The following is a 20449-nucleotide window of genomic DNA, read 5'->3' as shown; positions in this document are numbered from 1 at the left end:
ACCTATAAGAGACCCCTCACTGTGACCTGGAGGTTTTCACTCCTGCTGAGGAAGCAACTGTCCAGGATCTGTGGAAACATCCTGCAGCAGGTGCACTTTTTCCATTTCGAGACCAAGCTATGAAATGGGTGGAGTCAAAAGGTAAGTCGTGTTTTGATTCCACAGTGACAGCCATAGTGCACACAAATACGTCTCTCGCTCGAGATTGTATGTTAAGTTTGTTTTTTTTTCCCTCTGATAACATTCCAGAAATATCCTTCTGTACTCGTTGTGCTGCTTCTATGTGATCCCACAGTATCTTTGCACAGGACTTCATTCTCAGAGTAAGTGGTCCTCTGCACTGTAAGGTGAACATTGGTGTGAACATTTAATATAAGAAAGAAAAAAAAAAACACTTGATCATTGACATAACAAAATTGCTGCAAGGGTGAGTCACGTCCACTTGCATACCAATTATCAACATCTCTCAACCCACCATACTATAAATCCTATCTCCACTGGTTTAGTTTGTACTTGGGACCTGCTGTTTGTTTCTCTGCTCTTGGCATGTGTTGTGGTGTGTGTGATATTGCATAATGTGCAAAATATATACACAACGGGGCCCATGGAGCTCTGCTGGCTGTTTCATAATGCAGACGTCTTTTATTCATTAATTCAAGGCACTTATTGTTGGAGACTCTGGCATTGCTTCCTTTTCCATGAAGCGTTCGCATTATTTTGTCTAGCCACTGTACACACTGCTGCTCTTATCTATAATTTATGACATGTATCCTTAGTGGGTCTGTGTAGCAGCACTAACACTGCTGTGTCAAGGAGTCTCAGCAGTGTGGACAGAGTTTAACTGTGCACCAAAAACCTGAACTAAAATGCCCTGATAGTGACAACAGACAGCGCATCTAAATATAGCATTACAGTGTTAACGCCGGGTCATACATTTTGAGCTGTGTCAGATGTTTGGTACAGTAGGCGACTTCAGGAAGCGGAGGACGGACGAGATCTGTTGTGTACGAGCTATTTATTCAAACTTGATAAAGACCTTTCACTTCCCGTCCAGATGTGTCAAAACAGGAAAATCTAGAGCTTAAGTGTTAAAGAGGAAACCACAAACAGTCAGAGATAGCCTAATATTTATTCAAGGCAGTGGTGCAGCTTTCCAAACACTGAGCTTTTATTCCCTCGCTCTCTTCCCTCACCACACACACACACACACATACACACACACACACACACACACACACACACACACAAAACACACTTGGACTACTAACGGGGCCACTCTCTGTTTCCATCTTGCAGCTGTGAGATTTTCATCTCAAGTTGGTATTCATCGGGAGCAGCAGTCCGTGTGCCCTCAAATCAGCGTTGGGGAGGATTATTTCCCAGGTGGAGTCACAAACACTGAGCACTCTTTTTGTATTTTCTCGACAGTTACCCTGCCAACATGAGAAAAAAAAAATAATTATATCTTTCCTTTCTTAGAATATATATTTCTGTAAAACCTTCAAATATGCAGATCCTTTTTCATGCTGCTGTCTATGCTTGGACCTCCCTGTAAAAAAGATATTTAATCTCAGTGGGAATATTCCCTAATAAAAAATCAAAATCAAATAAATAAAGAAACTGTCATCTCATAATACTATAGATTGGAAAAGATACAGTCTATTGTTTGACTACAAACACCTTGTCTCCAAAGAATCACAATAACGATACCTCTTCTGTCCTCGTATAGGCTTTTACATTATGTCCCAGTTCCATATTGCTGAGCTGGCGAGGAGGGGCACCGTTAAAAAGGTTACCGGATCATCGCCCCAGCATGTTGCCTATCAAATAGGCCCAGCATTCAACTTCAGAATTAATACAAGGTATGCTGCAAATGGAGATGTGTGAGTGAACACTGACACCTAGTGGTTGAGCTTGTATAGCACCATTTACCCTGTCCATGGTGCTGAATATCAAAGACAGGCCTTATCTGCACCATCGCATTCCCTCTGTCACATTGCTTACAAAGATACAACACAAATGTGACATTTTACATGGTGACAAATATTATGTTGAAAGTGGCTAGCACACTCTTGAGTATTGTCATGAATCCTCATCGGAATATTGATTTTTAAATCCATCCCTTGTGTTTCAGATCAGCTTATCCCCTGGGACTTCCAGAGGAGTTCACGTTTGTGGCCGTGCTGCGCATGAGTGGCAGCACCATCAATAAAAACTGGAATATCTGGCAAATGCAGGACGTGAATGGCAACGAGCAGCTGTCCGTCAGACTCAACGGGGAGACAGAGTCTGTAGAGTTCACCTTCATGTCACTGGAGGCCGGGAGGCAGACTGTTGTTTTCAGCCCCTTGGCTTTTCTTTTCAACGAGCAGTGGCACAGAGTCCTGCTCGAGGTCAGCAGGAGCTCCGTGACCCTCTTCGTGGACTGCGTCGTGATGGGCTCCCAGAATATACCGCCCCGACAGAAAGTTAGTCTGGATGGCTTCACACTGATAGGAAAGCTCAAGGACAACCCGGTGATGGCAATTCCGGTACGTTTATGATAGCACTGAATTCTGCAATAAAGCAAGAAGACCTATGAGTTTCTGAAATTTTACAACAGTGCTGTGAGTTCAGCCACTTTCAGAGGGTCCCTGAACATCCCAGCACCTCATCCTCTGAGGCGGGATGTAATGAATTGTTAAAGCTTTTAACAATTAGTCACCCACCTTATAATTATTTATCATTTTTTAAAAATTACAATGTTAAAATGTTTACAAGCTATCGCAGCAATAATTGATGGTGGGAAGCAGCCAAGTACATTAACTCAAGTAATGTTCCTAAATCAATTTTACACAGAGTGTGTTTACAGGTCTTGGAGAGTACTACTGCATATGTGAAAAAGTTAGTTAAAGCTATTTGTGGCTCCAGAGCAAGCTATATGTGATGTAACAAATTCCCTCCAGTGATGTCACTTAGTTGCCTCATTGCATTGTGGGTAATGTAGGCACCAGGTTTTGAAACGGAAGCAGAATGTGTGGAATGTAAAAGGTGATATCTCTGCTTCTGCTGTATCAATATTTGATCACTGATACACTGTCCATTATGATTCCAACCATGTTACCGGGTGCAATGTTAGTCCAGTGGACCGCCTTCCAAAAAACATCAGTGGACGAAATTTATCAGACTACATGACACGAAAGACTTGATACTGATTTTATTACAAAAATACTCCTCAAGACCTGTAAACACACATTCATGTGTAAAATTGAGTTACCCTTTATGCAAAAATTTGAGGTACTGGACTTGATTATTTCCACATTCTGCTACTTTAAACATTGAAATATTCCATTTTTTAACGTTGTAACTTTTTTGACAACCCTGGTTACTATAGTTCCTTTGCAGATTTGGCTCATCAATGCTCAGTATAATCAAAAAATAAATTATGGTGGCATCATAGTTTTATCCTAATCTATAATATTACATCATAATTTTCCCCCAGGGGATCTACCCAACAGATATAGCCTACTATGTAAACCACATTTTCCAGCTTCAACATCCAAGTGATAAGCACATGGATGCATCTCTGACAATATTGTAAACGATCTCATTTATTCTGACGCACTCTTTTTTTGCACAATGATTCCTGTGTTTGTTGACATTCAGGGGTCTTATGCATGGATAAGTTGGGGCATCCCAGTGTTTTCTCATCCTCCTGTTTGGTTTGTCTGAGACACTGGGCGGTAGTTTAAGCTCGCTGTCTCTCCATTCAAGGCTTTGACGACAAATATGTGGAACTTGTCGCAGGTTGCGGTGAAGAATACGAGCCGTGCACAGGCTGAACCGTCCCTGCGGGTGGTGGAGGGATCTCCGAAGAGTCGGGCGCCTCTTGTGCACAATTACGCACCTAAAATTAACTCACATTTACCATCTTTGGCCACATTATAACGCCAGTGTAAGCGGTTAAACCCCTATGGATATGTTACGATAAGGGATCCCAAAATGTGAAACTTATTAATTGAGCAAACATTTCCTGCTCTCTGCCTCTTACCGAGCGCTGCGGGAAACCCAGACTCGGGCCTTAATTGTTGATGGAAACAGCCTCTTGATCTTGGGATGCGGTGACGATAAAATACAGCTTATTCACTGTGTATCTTTTGTGGTCATACTGTTTTAATCTACTGCATCGCTTCAATTTGTCTTTTTTGCTTAAATCAAGTTTGAACTCCAGTCGATGCTGATTCACTGCGACGTGACGCGAGCCCGGACCGAGGCGTGCCATGACCTCCCAGCCAGGACATCGGTGAGAAGACTTCAGATAACATCACGAGCACCAGTCTGTGTGTGTGTGTGTGTTTGTGTGTGTGTGTGTGTCTTGTATGACAGGTCCGACCATCAGTTAGGCTATAAACCTCGATCATTTGGCTCAGCCTAATTGGGAAATCAAACGGCCTTCATATGAATGTGCGTAAAAAGCAGTTTTTTGACGCGTAAAGTTGGCACGCCTTAAAAAAAAAAAAAAAAAAAAAATAGTTCAATTAGATTCATTTGTGGGTCGTAGCAGAGGTTAAATAACCCGCTGACCCTGCCTATTGGTGGCGTCGGCGCCGTGGTCCCTCCCCTGGGTGTCCCCTCCAATCGCCTCCTCCAGCCGAGCGTGGCATGAATATACATGAGCCCCCTGATGGCTATGGGACCTCGGGCGGTCTAGATAGCCGAAAGGGATTCAGTTGGGTTGTTTTGTCGGGGAGATCCTTCAACCCGACGAATCCCAGCGAAAGGACTTACAACTTTTTTTTACCTTTCCTGCCCACGGGGACATCATGGCTCGGGCCCCCAGCGTTAGAGGGCCTACCCTGGCTCTGCTCCTTCTGCAGCTTGTCCTCATCTGCTCCGCTCAAGTAAGACTAACTATGTTTCTCTCTGTGTCTGCTCTCTCTATTTGTCTCCACAGCCTGACGTGACAGGGGTGCTGCAGGTGAGTGTTCTCCCCGAGCTCCTGCTGAATAACAAGATCCATTTTGCCTGCAAATTGGGTCGAGATTGTTGCTGAGATTGTTTCATCTGGTAAATTTATTGGACATTTGTTCCAGGGGGGGAGAAAATAAGCCAGGGAGGAGACTTTTGTCTTAAGTCTCCTTTCAAAACTTTTGCAGACTTTTATCTATAGCTGATAAATTCTGCAGTCAGAAATCAGCTCTGCAGACTGTTAGCTATTAGTATTAATGTCTTCTAACAGCAAGCAATAGGTGGGTGCACCTGTTCTCTCGTTTTTTCATATCGCCTCTGTAGCGGTGTGTCATCAAAAGAAAAAGCAAACGTTGGTGAGGTTTGTTTTCAGTAATTTAAGATGATATTTTCTCATCATATTGTTGTCATTTTACTCAGAGGACTCAAGGACCTGCCGGCCCTCCTGGACCTGCAGGTGTCCCAGGAGTTGATGGCATTGCTGTAAGTCCCCCCCGGTTCTGTAACACTGCACATAAAACGGTGCCAAATACTGGAAAACAGATCGCCAATAGATCGCTCATTGCTCTTCTTTTGTTTCAGGGGGAAAGGGGAGCAGATGGCGAGGAGGGACTTCCTGTAACTATAACATCTAATACAACATTTAAATGATGCGTTCACTGTTTGGCTTTTTCCACTGATTTGTTTGTGTGTGCGGGACCTTTGTCCTTAGGGACCCGATGGAGATGCAGGTAAACCCGGCTCTACTGGATTACCCGGAATTCCTGGAAATGATGTGAGTATGTTCAGTGTTTTATGTTTTATGTATTTGCCTGCAGAGGGGTGTGATCCTCCCACTGTATGGGTTATGTTTTGCACTTATTAGTCCTGTCGGGTGAGCAGTGATATGTCAGATTTAGCAGGGGGATCTCGGGGAAATGGGGGCAAAAATGTGAGGAATTCACTAAACAGGATGAACAAATCCACATTTCCTTTGTGCCAGGGTAAACCAGGATCCAGCTGCAATTAACTTGGCTCCCTTCAGAGTTGAAAGGAGGGTTAGGAAAACACCAGAACATAATACCGGTGCTTAGAGAGGCTGAAGGTGGATTTAGTTCACTTTTCTTTATAAAACTGTGCATAATTATGCATTATGAGTCATTAAGAGCCTGTTTCCTACATCCGCTAGGGTTCTGAAAACAATGGCAGCTTTGTCGACCGGCCTCTGTTGGTATCTCCTGTTGAGAATCCTCGAATCGGTGTGGAATGATTTCTTTCAGTGCGTTTGTTTGGAATGAGCCAGAGGAATGCTGCCCTCTGCTTGGTTTGCAGTCTGACACCTTTGCCCTCTGTCCCGGCTCTGACTTTTTCCAGTGTGTCCGTGGACGTCATGACGCGTTCAGAAACGGAGGTTTAATCTCGAAGTGACCGAAGCCGCAGTGCAGTTTATATGGAAACACTTAAGAGGAGGGGGTTTAAGTCAAGTTAATCCCACTTAAGACTCCTCCCACTCGTGTATGATTGTGTTATGATGATGTAACGACCATCTGAGTTAGAAAGGAAAGAAGTGCTGCTGGCTGATGTAGAGGCTACATTTGATTTGACCATGTTCTCTTCAAAATATAAGGCGAAAACACACGGATGCCGAAGATCTCCAGGGTTTATACTGATGTGTTAGTTAAGCATGATGTCTCTTCTCTGCAGGGCTTGACTGGCCCTATTGGAGATCCCGGGCCCGACGGTCCCCCCGGGCAGAAAGTGAGTGACTAATGAGCCTTTTTTGCTTTTTCCTGCTTTCCAAAAGACCGTCAGTGAAACGGTGCCAAGCTGCTTTCCAGCCTTTTTGGCATGGCAGCGAGAGCCGCAGTGCATAAACCAATTCCTCATGACAAATGAGACTTAATCCTGCAAGTGTTCTGTGTAATCTCCGTGGGGAATGAAGGGCCCAACATCGGTACTCATTAGGCTAAACATTGCTGGGTCAAGTGTGCCCGGCGCAGTCATGTGATGAGCCGGAGGAATGTTAACTCGGACTGTCTGCAGGCTCACACAGCTCAATCTTTTTACCTGAAAACAGCATTTCAGTACATGTGCATCTACCTAGTGTCCAGTGATAGAATGTAAGTAAGTAAATACACTCAAGTACTGCTAGCTCATACTTCTACTCTACTACATTTTGGAATACTGTACTTTTTACTCCAATCCACTTATTTAAAGCAGCTTTATTAAATATATTCACTTTATACGCAATCAGATTTAAAACTTAAAACACTGGTTCTGATATCGGAATATGGGATCTGATTTACTTTTACTTGCATTATTTTGAGACTTAATGGAGTACATGTAATATCAGATACTTTAAATGTGCAATATGTAAGATTTTTAGTTTATAAATGTTTAAAATATAACTAAAACTTTCAACAGAGTGTGAAGAAATAAGAGTTTTATTACATCTTTACTTTTTTTGTTGTTCTTTACATTTTTATGCATTTACCTCCGTCCTTCAGGGTGAACCTGGAAACGCTGGCCCTCGTGGATCGCCTGTGAGTAGCATTTCTTCTCTTCAGATCACTTCAGACCTTCTCTCCTGTCTTGTTTACAGCCAATTCTCTACATCACACTGAGTCATACTGTGTATGTCTGTCTTTAGGGCGTTGGGCCAGATGGCGCTCCTGTAAGTACATTTTTAAGTCCCAGAATTAATACGCATCTTGGTAAAATGTCTTTAATACTGAAAACCTGAAATGTGACTTTAAACAGGGACCGCCCGGGCCTGGAGGACTTCTGGGTGAAGTGGGAAAAGTTGGACCACCTGTGAGTAGAGACGAATCAATGGACTGTTACCTTTATTTTAAATTCGGGCCACAGGCTAGAAAACACACCGCAGCTTCAAATAGTACCAGCGTGAGCTCTGAGGTGCTGCTACGCTGCCTCTGGCCAATGTCGGAACAAAAGGAATGACAAAAAAGTGAAGGTGAATCCAAGCTGAGGCGAAAAAACAAAACACCGTATGGAGGTGAAGCCTTACGTCTGTACAGCACAGATCTGTATACTGGAAGGTGCTGCTGCTCCTGAACCACGAAACACATCCATCCACTCTGCAGTATATACTGGTTATATCATCAGTACGTGCTGTATCGATGTTTCAAACTTTTCTCGTTCAATCAGAGATAATTTTCAAACATTTGAAGACGTTTCAGAAATTCATTCATGGCCGGAAAATCAACACAAATGATCAATTATTCAGCCCCTTCATCTGACTGAAGTGCCTCTGGGTATTTTTCTTTTTTTCTTTTTTTTTTACTGGTGCTTCATATCCCAGAATTTAACATTTCTAGGTGTATATATAAGACTTATTTCTTGATATATTTTAAGTTTAATTTTGCCCCTTGGCCATATGTCAGCATCAGCGTGCATTGGATTTTATAGCGGTGATTTGAGATGAACAGTTAGGTTGCAATGGTACACTTAAATCAGCAGCATTACCTCTTATTATACATGAAGCTATGGACTCTCAAAGTGAGCATTTCACTGCAGACTTTAAAGTGGTTGAAAGCAGCTCGAGGCACATTTGTTGTACATTTTTTGTACAATTCCTCTTAAAACACTAAATGTGTTGTAGTTCTAAGGACACTGATGCAACACAATACTTTATTTTGGAAAACCCCAATTACTAATGAAATGTCAGAGCATCAATTCTAACACTAAAAAAAGTATTAATATAAATATTTAATGCTACTTTTTTCTATGATAGAAGAGTTTAGAATACATAGTAAACCTTAACATTTTATGCCTTTTCCCGCAGGGGGCCATGGGTGTGAGAGGGCCCGGGGGACCTCTTGGACCAACAGGGCCCAGAGTAAGTGACACAGCTTCATCTGACACCCCATATGATTTGCGACAACGGCAACATTTGACTGTACTTTTCGCAAGAGAAACCATGAATTTAATTTGGCCTTGTTAGCGATGCCGCCAACGCGCCGCTGCACACCGCTGTCCTTCCTCTGGTGATTTACAAGCTCCTTAGATTCATCATGATGTTGATGAATTGCAGCATTTAAGTGTTAACGTGTATTTTTCTCTGAATTTCAGGGTGCAGCTGGAATGCTAGGCAGTGCCGAACTGGTAAAGTTACTTTTCCTGAGATTATAAGAAAGTGTTTTTTTTAGTTTTTTGCATCAAATGTCATGAACATTTTCTGACTTTCATTTTGTTGCTTAGTGTCCAAACTCTTGTCCACCTGGGATGCCCGGACATCCTGGCCTCCCTGGCATGAAGGTGAGCAGCAGAGTTGCGTCGCACTAAAAAATGAATGTTGGTGTCCCAAGATAAAGTGCGATTAATGGCTTATTCTCTGTATGTTTCAAGGGCCACAAAGGTGTCAAAGGTGAATCAGGAGAACCTGGGAAACAAGGCCACAAGGTAAAATATGTTCGGTTTAGGGGGAAATGCTTGTTTGTAAACACAGCCAAGAATTACTAGTCGCGCGAAACGTTATGAACATCCACAAAGTGAATTTACACTCGCATAAAACCTCATGAATAACATAAATTTGCCTCCACGTGCCACGGCGTTCCACATCGGGAAGCAATTATGCACGACTTAAACGTGAAAAAGGAATTCCCGCCGCCTGCGAGACGCTCTTTTTCAAGAGGAAGTGATACAAGCCCGTGTGTAATGCCTCTGACTCCTTGTAATGCACGGAGGATGATTTATTTGAAATGATGTTCAAGCACAACTACCCTCTCCCTGTAATGTGTCTATGCACTATATAAATGGAAATGAGTCCGGGCCCATCTCCCTTTATCACCCCATGCCAGGATATGATTTACTGTCAGTCTGCGCGCCATGCCTGAGACTGATTTTCTCCTTCACTGGAAGTTTCATTCGAGGGCCCCTTTTTTTTTCCCTTCCCCCGTTTTCTACTCGCAAATTCACAAATATAAATTTGAACCAAAGTTAACGATAGAATAAGCAGATGTTGTGCTCGGGTCCAAAGTGTGTAATAATGTTGTGATGTTGAAGGAGAGTACGGAAATGTGAAAAGAAAGTTTGTGTTTGAGAGATGGCACCTTGGCACGCGGGCGTAAACAGAAAAGACTGCTCGACCCTGTTACCTACAACTTCACCACTTATTCTAGATTAACAGAAACTTGCATCCAGTGACTGTTTTCACTGTTGAATTATCTGAGTTGTTTTGTCTATAACAAGTCAGAAAATGGCGAAAAGTGTTGTTCAGTGTTCCACAAGGTGACCTCAACCCTCAGCCCCAACCTTTGAGGACGACCCTGCTGTCCTCAAATGTCTTGTTGTGTCCACAATGAAATACTCGCACATAAGAAGCTGGAATTAGAAAATGTGAGTTTCTATCTTTAAAGGGCACTATGTAGTTTTGGAGAAGAAATTCAAACTCAGAATTTAAGTATTGACAATATTAACGAGGTAATGATACAAACTCAGAAACGTACATTTTTTCCATAACTGAATAAACAAGCTGTTCTCAGGGCAAAATAAGGTCCCAAGAGCACTGTTTAAAGCTAGAAAGGTGGCAGGGTCCGCCACATATGAACAAAGTGAAACATTACGCAACTGTGTAAAGTCAGTTTGTGTATTCAGTCATGAGTGCTTATGTGTTTGTTCAAGCATAAGAAAAGCAAAAGAAAAGTCAATAAAGGTCTTGAAGGTCGGTTATACATTTAATCGTTGTCAACTAATCGATTAAGCAGTTAATTATTGCAGCACTAGAAGCAAAATGTTCCGGCAACTTCTATAATGAGAGCATCGTAAAAATATATGACATTAAACAAAGACAGGAAAATGTTTGCAATTGTTTTTTTTTTTTTAAATCAAACCGCTGTGAATTGAAGACATTCTTTTAATGACTCAACACATTGGCTTTCTCACTTCACTTCTCAACAAAAACTTTGCCTCCATTAGCAGAATATGACTCAGACAGTCGGGCAGAATGAAACATCAGCTCGCATTTCTCTATGGGCTGCAAATTGTGTTCGCTTCTGTAATAATTCATTATCGGCCATGTATTGTTTGCGCGTCTTGATAGCCAATGTTAATAATTAAAAGAAGAAATTGCCTCTTTAACAGCAGGAAATATGCACAGCCTCAGACCCCGGACCACTATCTGTCTTAATGGATGTGCCTCCTCAGGTCCACCAGAGTCAGCGTATAAATTATTCGTAATTTGCAAAGCAGGAGAACGGTAATTTGGAGTTAAATCGTCTGCTTTTTGCCCTCTTGCAATCCATTACAAAAGTGGGTATTAAACACAGTTCGGAGTGGCCGCCTCATTTTCTAATTAGCACACAGCTGATAGGAGCAGCTTCCATTTGTCCTCCTAAATTGTACTTACATCCGCTGCTTGTCTGATTGACTTCACGCTGTCTTTCTGCTAACGTTCCTCCTCTGTTATTCACTCAGGGTGAGGAGGGAGACCAGGGAAGCCCCGGGGAGGTCGGATCCCAAGGACCAACGGTTAGATTCAGTATTCGTTAGAGTCTCCCAAGTTTAAGTTTACTCTATATTGTGTCAGGTTCTCTTTCTTCTGCTCACCGAGGCACCTGTTGGATCTATTTGTTATTTTAGGGCCCTCAGGGAATTCGTGGAGCCATGGGAATGATGGGCTCCAAGGGAGAGATGGTTGGTACCTCCATGGCACCTCTTATATACATTACATTCTTACTGAATTACCTGCAAATCAAGGATAATTCCATTAATATTTGTCTATCAAAATAACACTATTATTCTTCTCTCACAGGGTGCTCGAGGTCTTGATGGAGATCCAGGTCCCCAGGGTGTTGCAGGAGCGACAGTGAGTCCACCCCCCCTTCCCCAAAGTGAAATTTTTAAGTTTTTGTGTGGTGTACATGAGTAGAACATGATTGGATGTATTATTACAGGGCGATCGAGGCCAGAGAGGTGTGATGGGTGAGCTCGGGCCTAAGGGTGAAACAGTAAGTAGCCACATCAACAGCACAGATGCTCTCAGATGGAGGGAAATATAATAACTGGAATCAATGCGTAAAGTTCTAACAAACATACTGTCGCTTTGTTGTTCAGGGCGTTCAAGGGCCGAGAGGAATCACAGGTCTCCCAGGTCCCAAAGGAGGGGCTGTGAGTGTCTGATCGATGATCACAAATAAAGCTTTAATGTTCGGAGGTGTAGTCAGCAAAGAGCTCATTGTTGTTTTTGCTTTTTATCACCAGGGCCTACCGGGTGTGGATGGTCGCGAGGGTATCCCCGGGATGCCGGGATCAAAGGTAGAGCGCCATTTCCAATTTTATTTATAAAACTTTAACCGTTTAATCGAATGCATTTGGCTGCGATGAGCTTCTGTTTTTCACTGTCTGCCTCCCCGCAGGGAAGCGTTGGCAAGGCAGGCGTGCCTGGAGAGGTCGGACTTCAGGGGCTTCCTGTGAGTATGACCTTTAACCCGAGCTGTCAGGACTGACTCTGATTGGATGCACCTGAGTAAACCCATGGGGAACGGCTGAAAGCGCCCTCATGCTGCTGTGCAATATCACACATCACATCCGTGTTGGAGTTATAACGGGAGTTAGAAGAATGTTTTCCTTGCATCTTCTATTGGATAAAATATGATGAAGTTGACCTATTTTCAAGGGAAATCTGCAGAGCTCCATCCCTCTGTGAGAAGCTGCAGTGTGAGACGGTAATCAATGTCTTCCCCAGGCAGCAAAGTGAGAGCAAAGTTTCTCCAGCGCTCTAATCTGTGATTAGTCTAATGAAGAGCACTAATGAGAATCAGTTAGCGAACATGAGCTGCCTGCCTGTGGTGGCATTAAGAAACATTTTGTGAGTGTAAAAGTCGCCACCTGAATTAAACATCCAGAGCACTTTTACGCTTATTCAGGTCAAAGGCATAAACAAACATGTTTTTCCCCACTAAGCTTTCTGTCTTTAAGCTCCAGGGTCTGTTTTCTTTCCAGAATGACCCCTGCGGCTAGAAAATGCTCTGCTTGTAATTGTTTAATCTCTTCTCTGTCTTTTAAGGGTTTGCCTGGTTCACCTGGACCAAAAGGCTTGAGCGGCCCTAAGGTTCCCCTTTTTATCATTTATTAAATATCATTAGTTGTTTTCTTGAATTTTTTTTTTCTTTTTAAGTCATCAGAATCTGAAAGCAGCTGTTTTCATTTTCACAGGGAGACTCCGGTCAAGCAGGCTTTCCTGGAACACTGGGACCTGCTGGCAAAGCGGTAAGTATGAACAACATGTGTTGAAACACTGTCAGGATTTTTGTCACCTCTGATGTGTCACCATGACATTTTCTTGTCACACCTCAGGGTGAGCGTGGAGAACAGGGGGAGGTGGGACCAGTCGGACCTATTGGTGAACCTGTGAGTATTTTTCCTGCCTGCTTGAATTTCTTTTGTCTGTATTTTGTTGGTATGTTTATTTTAAACTCAACCCTTTCACTTTTCTTAATTTCTTGACCCTTTCACTTACAGGGAGCTGTAGGAGAGCAAGGCCCTACAGGTCCAGCCGGCAAGCCAGGTGCCAGGGTAAGTTAAAAACACAAGTTGTAGAACACGATTAAAATACATTTAGACTTGAATTCGACTGATTTTGATTTAAAATTTCTATTTAGTTTAATCATGCCTTTATTTTGAAAAGAACTGCCAGTAACACTTTCATTAAAAGAGACCTATGATGCTTATTATCTCTTTTCATCCGTGTTATTAAATGTTCTTGTACATTGTACACATTTAAAAAGGTCAAATGCACAGCAACAGAAGCTCCTCTCTCCCACAGAAAACATTGCTCCTTAAACGCCTCATCAGTAGTCCCGGCTTTAATTCTGTGACTTTGTGACATCACACTGCGTTACCATGTCAAACATTTGCATAATTTATGCCCAATGGCTGGTCGAGCTCATAAGACTTAATCTAGCGCAGCTGCTCTGTTGTTGTTAGCAGTGCTGGGTCAGGTGTGTCCGAGCTGACCAATCAGAGGAGACTGGTTATTTGGGATTTTATTAAGTGAACTTTATTATTCTTTGTCCTTATAATTCCTCAGAGCTGTTGTTTAATCTAAAAATCGACGTGTTAATGATGCTATTAATGACTTTTTAGAGAACTTGGTAATGTTTGTAAGGGCCTTATTACCAATTACCAAATGCAAAGATTGCATTACAAAGACCTTGAAATAAAAAGTTACCAGCATTGTTTTTCAAAATAAATGCATGGACAGACTAAACACACTCAGAACTGAAAGCTAAAAATGCTTAATACAAACAATACCTAGATGCCTTATGAAAACCTTAGCAGCCAGTGTACATCCAACACCAATTAGCAGCAATATATATAGCAAACCTTTGGTGGGTGCACACAGAAGCAGAGGCACCAGACAGTGTTCAACTTCTTGCATTTTTGTCGCTTTAAAACGAGCGAAGCTGAAAAGCGGGGAAGCCTCAGAGCGGTCAGTCCTGGCTGTTGTTCCACTGGAATGTCTCAGAGAATAGGCCGAGGCTGGATCTCACATGAGGTCTATTTTCACAGTAAGGGGAGAGCTGTTAGCAAGCGGGCTGAATGAGCTCTCTGTTCTCCTGGCATTCCTCAGACAGTCGGCCAGCGATCAAAGGGGCAGCGGCACACAAACACGCCCGAGAAGAATAAGGAGCGATGCTAAGCTGCGCCGCAAGTTTCATTAGGAGCACAGATATATTATGTATCTAATTATTTGCTGTGGCTCAATGTCTCAATATTTGCTGAGCTATTTCAGCAATGTAAAAACAGGTGTCATAACCCTGCTTCTACTCATCAGATGTGCTTGTTCGTTTGTCACAGGGCCCCAAAGGTGACCCCGGTCTCCCTGGTCTCCCTGGTCCTTCTGGCCTGCCCGGGGAGAAAGGAGAGAGGGTAAGAAAAAAACGCCACATGCCCGTTCAGATACCATTTTTGATGTATCGTCTTTAACGGCAGGAGAGAGATTTATGCTCAGCAGCAATCAGCTGATCGGCTCCCTCTAGTGTGGACAAACAAAATATCCCGAGCTTTCTTTGTTCTGCAGCGACTGTTTAGTCAGTTGATGCTTTTGTGTTGTGCATGACAGGGAGGACGCGGAGAACCGGGACCCAAAGGAGAACAGGTGTGAAATCCCGACACTGAATATGAATTCTCTCTCAGTGTTTAAATAACAAATGGGTTGCTTTATTGTGTGAATTATTAACGGAGCGTGTTTTCATAGGGAACGCAAGGTGACGAGGGTAACCCCGGAGACAAAGGGGATGTTGTAAGTCGGTACACCAACACTGACACTGCAAACGAAACTGTTCATCATCTTTATTCACAATCTCACCAGAGTACAATTATCCACGTCTCCATCCTATGTTTTTTTTTATGAACGGTGTCATAGGGTGAGTCAGGAGATTCCGGAGCTAAAGGAGAGGTGAGTGCAGAGTGATTATTTAAAACCTGGTTCCACCGTGTTTTCCTCTGAGATAGGTGCTGCAGATTTTTAAAAATATATTTCCCTACTCTGATTTTCCCGTTAAGGACGGTAACCTCGGCGAGCCCGGCAGAAGAGGTCCTGAGGGAAGCAGAGGGCAGCCCGGTATCGAGGGGCCGCCCGGCACACCTGGACCACGGGGCATGCAGGGGAACCGGGGTGCACGCGGAGTCAGAGGGTCTCAGGGACCTGCTGTAAGTACCAAGGGAAAACACTTGAAGGGAAAAAGTGACAAAGAGAGTGTATAAAAAACTCTGAGGGCTAAAAGTTTCGATTCAGCACCAAGACTTTCAGCTGACATTAAATCTCATCCTTAAGTTATATTATGTCTCGTCTGCACAGTACTCTCCAGTATAGCATTAATATTTTACTTAGGTCCAGTTTTTGAGTATGTCCATTTTCGGCCACTTTATACTTCCACCTGACTACGATTCGCAGGCTAATATTGTACTTTCTACATCACTACATTTATTTGACGTTTGGGTCATTTCTTACTTTGCAGAGTTATAATTATATAATCAGCAATGATGTTACATTATAGATCAAGATAAAGCTTTATTGATCCCTGCGGGGACATTTCCGAGCTGCTCCCGCAGATGAACTATATAAAGCAGTTAAGCCACATTTCGCAGTGCCAGCAATGAAGTGGTGAACACATTAAAGGATAAGTTCACCCAAAAAGGAAAATTCTGTCATCATCTTCTCACCCGCCAGCCACAACACATTTCTAGAGCTTCAGAGTTAAATGAAGGCTTCCTGAGACTTGGATTATGACCAACAAGCAGTATAAAGTCTTTTCATGACTTTGGGGGGTATTTTTATACCTTCTTGAACAAGTCCCCCTTTACTGCTTAAATTAGGATCTTGAAGCTTCTGGAGACTTGGATTGTGCTAGACCGCCTATATGGAGCCATTTCCTTTGTTTGCAGATGCTTTTAGAAATTTAAAATGAGTCCCCATCTACTGCGGTATAATAATTATAATCCAATAACGCTAGGGATTATTCTGTAATATGCTATTTGGCGTGATGAGTACTTTCACTTTGGTACTTTTAGTTTATTTTGATGCCAATGCTTCAGCACTTGCACTTAAGTAAAATTGAAGAACAAATGCACGACTTTTACTTGTAACAGTTTTCTTGACTTGAGTTTTGATCCTTTTCTGTCAAATCATTTCTTTCCATCAGTGATACGTCACTTATTTTCAATTTCTCCTGAGCCATGTACAGGTGTAACATTTTTTAAAACACTACTTAGGTTGACTTCATTAATGAGTCCCTCTGGGTTGAATACCTCTCCCTGCACACTCTTATCTTTGTTATTCTGATCCCTTCCTTGTAACTCTAACTCGTGCATATAAACCCCAACATTGTGAGGCAGCAGCAGGGGAACACATCAAACCGCCCGGGCACGATGCTGTGAAAATTTAAATATCTTTGCACCCACCAAAGGCTCACTCTGATGCCCTTATCAAGATAGGTACAGTCAAATTCAACACCTGTGGTGATGTAAGGGGGAAACCACTGCACCTCCAAAATGTCAACTTCTCCAGAGAGGAGAAAGGAAGGCTCATTTTTTAGCTTCACAACGGTGCACTTCGAGTTTATTGAACAGTTTTTTTTTTTGTTTTTTTTATGAGCCCAGGAGCAGCGCGAGAGAACTCAGTCATCTTTTAACTATTGTGAGAGGAAGTCAGTAAAATGCGACGAGGGCTATTTTCGCTCGATAGCGGCGCCCTCACATCGGCGCCCTCACATCGGTTTTGTCGTCATTGTCGTGAAATCTATTAAGTCATCCTTCTCTTTCCAGGGTAAAGAGCCGAGCGATCAGCACATCAGACAAGTTTGCATGCGAGTCATGCAAGGTAAGCACTCATCGGCCTTTGACCCCCATTTATCATCCCCTTGTGCCTCATTTCATGACTTTAATCTTTCACAGGATGCCTCATTACGCAACCACATACGGAGCCGCCCCCCCCTCCGTTGTCTCATTGATCTGGGCGGTTGCCGAATACCCTGAAGTTTTTCAAAAAAAAGGGAAGGTCTCATAGCCCAAACATGAAATAAGCTTCAGTCTTTGTTTATTTGATGGATGAAAGATTCTTCCTCCGAGCTTTTGGAAAACGTCTCACTGAAGTCGCAACCTCTGTTCTCTCTTCATTCTGTTGCTCTTACGTCCTCACAACTCATCTCCTACACTCATGATTTTTTTATACCCGATGTGCTGAAAAATTAATTTCACCTCCAGCAGACCTGCACTCTTCTCTGCTCCAAGCAAAGAGTCTGCCTGGAAAGGGAATCTGAAGAAGAAAAAAAAAAGAGAAAAATCGGGGAGAAAAAAAAGAGCAGTCAAGCAGCGGCTGCATGAATTTTCATCAGGAGACAGAAAACTGGAATCTTAAGTGCAAAACACCATGCAGGAAGGAGCCACGGGAGATTAATATCAGACCCTTTAAACCATGAGCATACATTTTCTGTCGCTGATTGCTTGAAATAAAGAGTATAATCTCCTTTCCGCCCAATTTACTGAGTTTCTTCGGATAAAGGTTGGAAAACAGGAGAAGCTCGGGGGATATCGTGACCAGTGTTTCACCTCGCTCTGCTTCACTCTGAACTCGAGTACGAGAGCTGTTGAACCATCTCGTCGATGAGAGTTGCTTTGGGCCTTTCAGAAATGAGCCTTCACATGCTACGGCATGATTTATTACAAAGTGTTTTGTCTCAGAAAGTTCCCTTGATAACTGTCAACCACAGCTGTTTGAAACGTGTCTCGGAGTCATGTTTGTTTCTGGCGGTTCATCGGGTTCATTGTTGTCTTTCTGTCGCGCTCCAACAGAACAGCTAGCCCAGTTAGCCGCTAGTTTAAGGAGGCCAGAGTCTGGCGTAGCTGGTTTACCTGGAAAACCTGGACCTCCAGGGCCTCCTGGGACTCCCGGAGACAATGGCTTCCCGGGGCAGAGTGGAGCGAGAGGCCTTCCGGGACTCAAAGGGCCGCCAGGACATTTGGGAAAGAAAGGAGCCAAAGGTAATGAATGTGCTGGCAGGTGTTGTGAGAGAACTACGCCTCAGATTAAACAATGACATGTTTGTCTTTTTATTGCGCACAAATGTCTTCATAACATGATGTGTGTTACAGGTGAGATGGGAGACAAAGGCTCCAGAGGGCCCACTGTACGAGGACCTAAAGGTCAGCAAGGACCTCCTGGACTTCCTGGTGAGTCAGTTTTGCCTTTGAAATCTGCTCAAGTCTGTGTCAAATCAATACTTATATTCTTATGTGTACACTCTCAGTTGAAGGCCAGTTTGAACAGGAAATGCCAACACAAGAAGCAAAAACATATGATCTGACAAGGCCATGTGGGTGTTGTTCCTACAACATCATAATTAATGTCGACCAGTCTCGATTTTTGAAACATCATAGCTTTGTGACTCGGGAAAGAGGATGGGAGAAGTTTTCCTTTCTAACGTGTGGTTATTGTTGAGACTGTTTAAACCCACACCACAAATCAAACTGACAGAAAACTGAAAAATATAAAAAAGTATAATATTAGCCTCTCAGATTAAGTGGAAGGGGAAGTATAAAATATCCGAAAATGGAAATACCCAAGTAAAGTACAAGTTCCTCAAAATTGTACTTAAGTTTACTACTTGAGTAAAGGCCAGTCTCCTGGATCAAGAGGTTGGATCATCAGTTGCATTGAACATTAATTATAATGTTGTGGGGAAAACACCAACACTGCTTTCTCAGACCAAATCTCTTTCAGTGTAATGAAAGTGCACGTGACTGCTGTTGGCTCAAAACATGTGTACCTACCCTTTAAACGTAGCAGCTAGAATCCTAAAATGAGTGATGTCATAACAGGTGAGCCAGGCAAACCCGGCTACGGTCAGGATGGTCGGGACGGGCAGAGAGGACGTCCCGGCACTCCCGGACAGCCCGGTGTACCTGGGCCTCCCGGTTCAGCCGGTCCTAACGGTTACTGCGACCCGTCAGCATGCAACCTCCAGGCAGGGGCCGCCCACCAGTCTCTGGATGTGAAGGGACCTGCAGGGAACTAAAGAGCCACTCTGGCGGAGACAGAAAGACTGTTGGATTAGCTCCCCCGAGCACACAGCATTTTTCACACTGTCTTCCTAAGGGGCTGCGGCTGGTTTGCCGCCGCCGATCCATTCACCTCTAGTCTTGCGAGCACGCTTTGTGCCAGCCACGTCTCCATCGGAAGGAGCCAGCCTCTTTGCAAGTCACCACGAAACACAAAACATTTTTATGTGCTGCGAAAAATCTAGCTCGTTATGGTGTTTTTCTACCTGAGAGATGTTTTGATTATTTTTCAGGACAATGTGCTCGTATTTCTCAGAAGACATGAAATGAACAACATGTTTGTTTATCCCACTCTCCTTGTACCTCCGCAAATATTATCCTCCTTTTTTTTTTTTTCCATTTACACTATTTCCCGTAATAAAAAAGCTCAACATTTCAAATAATCACCCAAAGGAAGTCATGATCAGGATTTTCTTTTCTTTTTGCTTTGTGACTTAAATTTTTTTTTTTTTACTGTGTATGCTGTATGTTTACCAAAGATAAACCTACTGAAACCTTAATACAGTTCCTTCAGCGCAAAATAAAAAGGAGAGAGGATGAAGATGTCATCAAGTCACACTGACTTCAGTTTATGTTGTAAATCTGTAAAAAAAAAAAAAAAAAAATTATGTTTGAATTTTGGTTAATTATATTTCCTACAAAAACAACCTGATGTGAGATGTTGTCTCATTGTACAGAATGACGACAGAGTTCAGTCGTGCATGAATGGAAATATATTTTAGGGATGAGGGTGACCCTCGTTAAGGTCACAAATAAAGAAAACAACACACGCAGTGTTTTATTTATTCTGTATACTGGTATCAGTCTGTGATGATGTAATATTTGTGACCAATATGAGGAGTGAAAAATCGATGTTCCCAATATTATTGAAACTGTTTTACTTCTAAAAAATGAAAAATAAAGTGACAGTTGACAAAAACAGTACGATCTCAAGGCCGGTTTA

The 20449-nt window shown here is 42.8% G+C and overlaps 1 protein-coding gene across 2 annotated transcripts; it reads left to right on the top strand.

Annotated features, from left to right (window-relative positions):
- The first annotated feature begins 109 nt into the window (after positions 1-109).
- On the top strand, positions 110-20427 carry col9a1b (collagen, type IX, alpha 1b). 2 transcript variants are annotated; one of them, XM_030441395.1, is made up of 38 exons: positions 110-141; positions 250-323; positions 1297-1383; positions 1730-1862; positions 2135-2531; positions 4199-4282; positions 4934-4957; positions 5368-5430; positions 5530-5565; positions 5660-5722; positions 6631-6684; positions 7434-7469; positions 7577-7600; positions 7687-7740; positions 8732-8785; positions 9019-9051; positions 9148-9204; positions 9295-9348; positions 11362-11415; positions 11527-11580; positions 11699-11752; positions 11841-11894; positions 12001-12054; positions 12148-12201; positions 12303-12356; positions 12953-12997; positions 13102-13155; positions 13243-13296; positions 13408-13461; positions 14746-14817; positions 15011-15046; positions 15146-15190; positions 15314-15346; positions 15454-15600; positions 17215-17269; positions 18241-18429; positions 18541-18618; positions 19267-20427. In XM_030441395.1, the coding sequence occupies exons 1-38, from the start codon at positions 125-127 to the stop codon at positions 19461-19463; spliced, it is 2781 nt and encodes a 926-aa protein (XP_030297255.1). In that variant the 5' UTR covers positions 110-124; the 3' UTR covers positions 19464-20427. The 2 variants fall into 2 exon arrangements, with proteins under 2 accessions (XP_030297255.1, XP_030297256.1); XM_030441396.1 differs by lacking the exons at positions 110-141; positions 250-323; positions 1297-1383; ... (2 more) ...; positions 4199-4282; positions 4934-4957 and adding an exon at positions 4690-4880 and having other exon boundaries at positions 19267-19463.
- The last annotated feature ends 22 nt before the right edge of the window (positions 20428-20449 follow it).

This window comes from Sparus aurata, chromosome 15, assembly GCF_900880675.1.
Source record: "Sparus aurata chromosome 15, fSpaAur1.1, whole genome shotgun sequence".
Taxonomy (NCBI): domain Eukaryota; kingdom Metazoa; phylum Chordata; class Actinopteri; order Spariformes; family Sparidae; genus Sparus; species Sparus aurata.
This window is presented reverse-complemented; position numbering and strand designations above follow the sequence as displayed.

Coding starts and splice junctions, on each gene's coding strand:
- col9a1b (XM_030441395.1), top strand. Junction 9,052..9,147: donor TGCTAGGCAGTGCCGAACTG/GTAAAGTTACTT, acceptor TTTGTTGCTTAG/TGTCCAAACTCTTGTCCACC. Junction 11,581..11,698: donor TGGGCTCCAAGGGAGAGATG/GTTGGTACCTCC, acceptor CTTCTCTCACAG/GGTGCTCGAGGTCTTGATGG.